The sequence below is a fragment of the Empidonax traillii genome, unplaced genomic scaffold (assembly GCF_003031625.1).
Source record: "Empidonax traillii isolate 1590-97213 ecotype Southwest subspecies unplaced genomic scaffold, ASM303162v1 scaffold53:size2875158, whole genome shotgun sequence".
Taxonomy (NCBI): domain Eukaryota; kingdom Metazoa; phylum Chordata; class Aves; order Passeriformes; family Tyrannidae; genus Empidonax; species Empidonax traillii.
The window spans coordinates 1061186-1067185 of NW_020955246.1; the positions used below are offsets into that span (position 1 = coordinate 1061186).

Below are 6000 nucleotides of genomic sequence, written 5' to 3' on the forward strand. Positions count from 1 at the left end.
TACAGTGAAGTTAACAGATTTACTTGTGTTGGAATCACAGAGATGGGAAATTGAAGTTCCCCTAACAGGATCACATAAGTTCATTTTTCGTTTTTGCTTGATAGATTTGGCCCTGGATTAGTCATCTACTGGTATGGATTTATTGAAGAGCTGGACTGCCATCGTGAGCGTGGTATCCTGCTAAAAGACTGCTTTCCTACTGACATTGTGACTCTGCGACACAGCATGGCTCAGCACTGATGTTGGGAGGAAGAGGTAAATCCGGAAGCAATTTTACTTTCCTGCAGTGTAAACTAACGGCAGCATCTGCCCTGAACTTCAGCTGAACTCCTGCTGCCCGCCCTTATGCTGCTGCCGCTTTACACAAACTTATCGAGAGTTTCTGTTTTGCCTCAGACCTCTGTTGTGATCAGCCAAAAAAGACAGACACAACCCACTCGCTATCAGCAGTTCTGCCTCTGCCAAACAGCTAGTTTCTAGATACTCATAATCTTTCTTCCTTCCGTATGGTTTCTCCTAGCATTCCAAACAAAGACAAAAATGCATAGGCTAAAAGGTGGAGCTTTCGGTTCTTATCCCCGTTACAGAGTCATCTTTAACTGCTTTTTACGGTTTCACTCACAAGTTTATTTAGTGCCAGTGATGCGGCTCAGACACCTATGGTGATGGCAAAATTTGGTAGAGACTGTTGTTTTGGGACTTAAAACAATATAATGCAAAGCTTGTAAAGCCCAAGTGGTAAGACAGGATCATGGCTATTACAGTAAATAGCCAGATTTTGAGAGAATAATTGCTATATGTGTTTCATCATAGTCTGATTGTTAAAATGAACAATGAAATCCTAAGTTAACAGTTAAAAAGTAATCTAAGTTAGGGGATTTTTATGGAGAGTGAAAGTGAAGAGCACAGATTTTATTTTACGTATATAAGCCTGGGAAGTTTGGGATTAGTTTTTGGGATGTTTTAACAAGTATTTTGATATTTTAATGATTCAGAATTAACTTGTGTTTTGTCTTTTCCTCTCCCCCACCTCTAGGGAATCTCTATTGAGGAATTTTTCTCTTAACTGACTTTAAGGAAGAAATCTGTCTTGAGCCCTGTAGGTATCGTAGCATGGAATTTTCTGGCATTCTGAAGTCTGAAAGAGCAACATACAGGAGTTCTCTATGTGGGTTATGTCTGAAAAAGATTACCATCCTGGTGTTCAAGAAGGAGAATTAAAAAAAAAAAAGATGAAACAGTGCTTCATACTGGATCAGTTCTACAAAACAAATAAAACACACAAATGGACAGAAGTTTCCTGTCTTGTCTGTTTACTTGTCTTCTTGTAAGAGTCTTGGGTTTTTTTTGCTGGAACCACCAAGATCAGAAGTACATTGAGGTGGGTGCTAGCCCTTCTTGAAGTTTTGAGTTCAGTCTCTTCTGTTCCATCCATATCAGCACTCAAGTTTGTGCTCTCAGTTAGGTGCTTTTTAATGACAGCATTTTATTGGGCTTGACAAACTTCAATAGCCTCTTCTTTGCTGACTAGTATCCAGAACAGACTAGTATTTTAAAAAGTCAGTGAGTTTTGCCTGTATTCTCATCATGCTCAGATTTCCAGAGAAGCAGAAGTATGCATTCTGTTGTAGAATTAAAGGTGGGAGAACAGTCTCCCTAAAGTGCAAGTTGATAACCTTTTCCAGAAGGAAAGGGTCTTTAAAACATTACAATGCATCTTCATCACCTTTTTTTAGTTGAAGTGATACTTTGTGCGCCCTTATGATTTAAAAAATCATATGCAGACTTTTTACAGTCTTGCCTTGAGTCAAAAAAAATATTAATCCTGTTCAGGAATTTTTCCACTGTAGTTTTCAGGTGCATATACAGTATTTTTATTTGTAATTTTTAGTTCTCACCTTAACACTTTCTGATAAGTTTCAGACAGGAATTTATCATTTTGACCAATCTTTCATTTTCAGGAAAAAATCTCTTCAGTCTTCCTGTACCCTGTCCCTTGCTGCAGAGATAAGCTAAAATAGCTCCATTATAGTGAGTTATTGTTATATAAAGATATTATCCCAGGTTTGAATGTGTTACAGTGAAAAGATTTATTTAAAAAAAAATATTCAAACACCTGTAATTCATTTATGTTCAAGTATTTAAGGTATTGTGCTGATATTATTTTACCTGACGAGCTTTAAGGATCTGCACATAAAAATACATAGAAGCAATGTGTGAAGTGTACCTGCCTGATGCTCCACAGAAGCTGCATTTAGTGTGTTGCTGCCCCTGGGACTTCTGACTGTGGTTTTGGTTGGTGGAGTATGTAAAATTAGGAAGATAATGAAAAAGAAGTAATAACTAAATATTATCATACTAGAAAATTCAGAAGTAACAGTTGTCTGAGTGAAATGGGTTTCAAAGGCAATCTGAATTTGTTTTAGCTACTGCATATGCTTTCTGTTGTATGAAATCCTTTAAATCAGCTTTTACATGATGCACTAATGCTGCTTTTTCTTTTTGAATAAATTAAATGTATCTGCACAGATGTTGAAAATTCTGCTCAACCTCCATCAAAGCTTTGCTTTATTTGTTCGTACATTAAATAAATTTATGTGGAGGCACACAGATAAATCAGGTTAGGCTTATATTTGTTTATTTATTCCTCTACTTAATGCTGTGACATAACAGGTTGGAAAGCAGTACAGCTGTCTTTAATCAAAGCTTTAACCTCATCTTCATATGTTGCTCACTTTAGGAATCTTTGTATTAGAATGAGGATGAAATAAGCCACAAAAGTGTATGTACTGTTTGAATTTCATTATGTGCTATCAAAAAAGCTTTGCCACCACGAAAACTATGCTGTGTCACTATTTTTAATGCTGAAAGCAAAACATTAAAAAAAATTAGGACTATTTTGTTATTCCTACTTTTGTACTGTGTACTCCTTTGGGTATTTTTTCTGTTTATCAGATGTAAACTTCAGCTTTAATATTAAAGAGGAGAGACTGCTCTTTGTGAGATTTTTGTTGGGTTTGTTTTCTTAAACAATGCTGTAAGTCATTAGAACCTTAACATTAAAGCCAAATTCAGTTTTATGGGGTATATTGTAGAGTGTGCTAATGAATTATACCAAGCCAGAAAACAGAAGTGTGCATAAAATTGAATGATGTTCTCACTGGCATACACAGACTTGCCAAGCATCTGCTCTTACAGGCACTGTAATAAGGCCTGTTCTGAGCTTTAGGAATTGATGAAATTGTGTCAAACAGGGAAGTAAAACTTCCTTATATGGGAGGAACAGCACAAGAGTGGGTCACACACTGTAGTATAAGAAGAAAGTGGTCTGTGTTTTTTACCGTTCCTGTATTCTGGAGACATAGTATGAGTTTAATAATCTTTCCCTAAAGACAGCTCAAAGCAGAATAAAACTTAAGATCTAAAGCTGAAGAAAAGGGACCAAATGTCTTACTTCATTACATTAGTAGTACTGGTAGTTAATGAATAATGTTCATCCTGTTTTGTTATATTGACTCATTCAAAAAGTTATGTTTTTCTGATATTTGCTTTTTAATTTCTCCACCATCTAGACTACTACAGAGGACTATTTATGTCTCTTTCAATTTGCCTTTAAATCCTCCCCTTTTAATTTTCCATCTCAGTTTAACTATTTCACATTTATTTATTCAGTGTCTTCCCATTTGCTCACATGTCCCATTTGAAAATTCTGTCCTGTGTTTTCTACCACCTGCTTCTGTTGCTGTTACTACACCTGAAGAGTGCTGTTTCCAGTCCTGTATGCCTTTAAACTGACCAACCATCTCAGGCAATTTTGCTCTTACTCTCACTTAAATAGAAGCCTTAGATGCCAGGGAGACTGCCCTCAAATTACCACATGGCTTTGTATTGTGGAAGTATTGTGATGCTCTTCTTCATTCTCTTGGTTTGAAACATAGGTTATTTCTGCAGGGTAGAAGTGTTCACCAAGCAGATCAGTAGTGCAGAATAATCACTCACCCTCTATTGAGAGTACAGTTGTACAAAGGCCTAAGTTAGGAGTGCATCTGTGCTGCTGGAAAGTAGGCATAGGCAGTATTAGGAATTTAGCTGTCACAGCAGTCTCTTTCACTAAAGACACTTCCTTTCTGCAAGTTCATGCCGTTTGTGCAGTGCTTCTTCAAGGAGATTCGTCGAAGTCAAAGGTTTAGCTTTCCTCCTATGCCAAAATCTACTTGGCTCAGAACATAAAAGGTGGCTATCTCCCCATTTTCACACCACAGTTGATCTGGCAAAAGCTTGTACATCATGAAGGTTGTTGTTACTTGATAACAACTCTTCAAACATCAACAAAATGTACGCAGAATTGAACTCAATTCTTCCTGGTGTAGTCTTACTATTTATTTAAATAGCTTCTTCTGAAGGGATTTTCTGCAGTTAGGTGGTGAATACTGAGCAAGGGGAACAGTTGTTAGAAACATGCATTTGTTATTTCAAGGATGAGATTAATTACATTAAGACAAATGCTGCTAAATATTGATATAGTATTATGGAATAAAATAGGAGGCCGCCTGCAAAAACAAAAAAAAATTGCTCCTATCGTATTATTCTAAGTCACAAAGAGCCATTTGTTTTGGATTTGCAGGTTATTCAGAAGTAACCTTTTTACTACATTGACAAAAGCAGAAACCTCAAGGGCTTGCTCTTTACGGTGGTGTGATAGGAACCTAAAGTGTGCCTGTCAAAAAATGAACTAGCTAACAATGGGAGCTTGGCAGCAACTTCACCATTTATAGAGGAACCGTCTATCTAGTATGATCTGTATAAAATAGACCTCGCTTAGGTTAGGGAAAGGTCACAAGTTACACAAAGTTTGGATAGTCTAAATGTGTTACTCAAAACTAACTCTCTTGTGTATAGTAAATATTAACTGAACCTGTATTATTAAAAACATGCCAGGATTCAAAAGATTAAATAAGGAAGATGTAATTATGAGCTAAATAATAAACAGAGCAGTTTTAGTTCCCCTTGTATTTTTCACTTTCCTGCTATTGTTTCATATATGGCTGTTACACAAAGAGCAGCTTAGGTCAGCTACTATAAATTATGGGTTTCATACAATAGTAATCTACCAAAATTATTTCAGAGCTGGATCAAAGAGCTTCAAAAGACTTTTCAAAAACTTCTCCAGATAATAAGAAGACTATGTTTTGATGCCCTATTTTTACGAGGATTTCTTGATTTAGTGTTGCATCTTACAGTATTCAGCTATTTGCATTGGTATTATGATATTGGAACACACAAGATTTGCATAATTTTTTGCAACCTCATATAATCATTAAATGGTAATATCAAAAAAGCTCCTATTAAATACATTACCTGGTACATTTTTCAGGCTAGGTTTTTAAGCTGACCTAAGTCAAAATATTTTATTTTTTTAAGAAAACCAGCAAGATTTCAAGTGGTATTTGATAATGTTTACAGCATACAAATCATATTTGCAATGGTAACTTTCACAGTGATAACAGTAATTCTGCTTAGTAGCTATCAGCTGGCATCATGTCCCTGTGTAAGATGTTGGCCTGCCCTCGCTCCTGGCCAGGCTTTCACCCAATCTGAACAATTGCATGTCATCTACACAGATCCATAGATGTGGCACTGCAATGTCAACACAAAATGAAATGTCAATGCAAGTGTATAGAGACAAAGTAACAGTATTGAAACCATGTCAGTGCATATCTACAGAGACCACGTTACTCTGTCAGTGTGATTTTAGGAAGATCACTTTGAAATGTTAAAATGAAATGAAACTAAGTCAATTAGGTAATAACAGTTGAGGTTCAGGGATTAATTGAGGGCCTAAGGTGAAGCCAGTGGACATTAACCCCAGCTAGTTATTAATTTTAGAGAAAGAGAGAAATATCCTTGACTGAGGTTATTGTCATTATTAGGGAATTGGGAGGGGTTTTCCTCCTATATTGTGAAAATACTTTTTGCTGTTGTTCTTAATAGTGATACACA

At 36.2% G+C, this 6000-nt stretch overlaps 1 protein-coding gene across 5 annotated transcripts in view; it reads left to right on the forward strand.

Moving 5' to 3' along the window:
- Positions 1-1219, forward strand: part of CUNH15orf41 (chromosome unknown C15orf41 homolog) — a 122480-nt gene extending 121261 nt beyond the window's left edge. For 4 of the 5 annotated variants that reach the window (XM_027879280.1, XM_027879282.1, XM_027879284.1 and 1 more), the window contains 2 exons: positions 105-255; positions 1104-1219. In XM_027879280.1, coding sequence (XP_027735081.1) covers positions 105-240 — 136 coding nt within the window. In that variant the 3' untranslated portion in view covers positions 241-255; positions 1104-1219. Of the gene's footprint in view, positions 1-104; positions 256-1036 lie in introns of all 5 variants that reach the window. The other variant, XM_027879281.1, reaches the window with a different exon arrangement.
- Positions 1220-6000: the final 4781 nt, after the last annotated feature.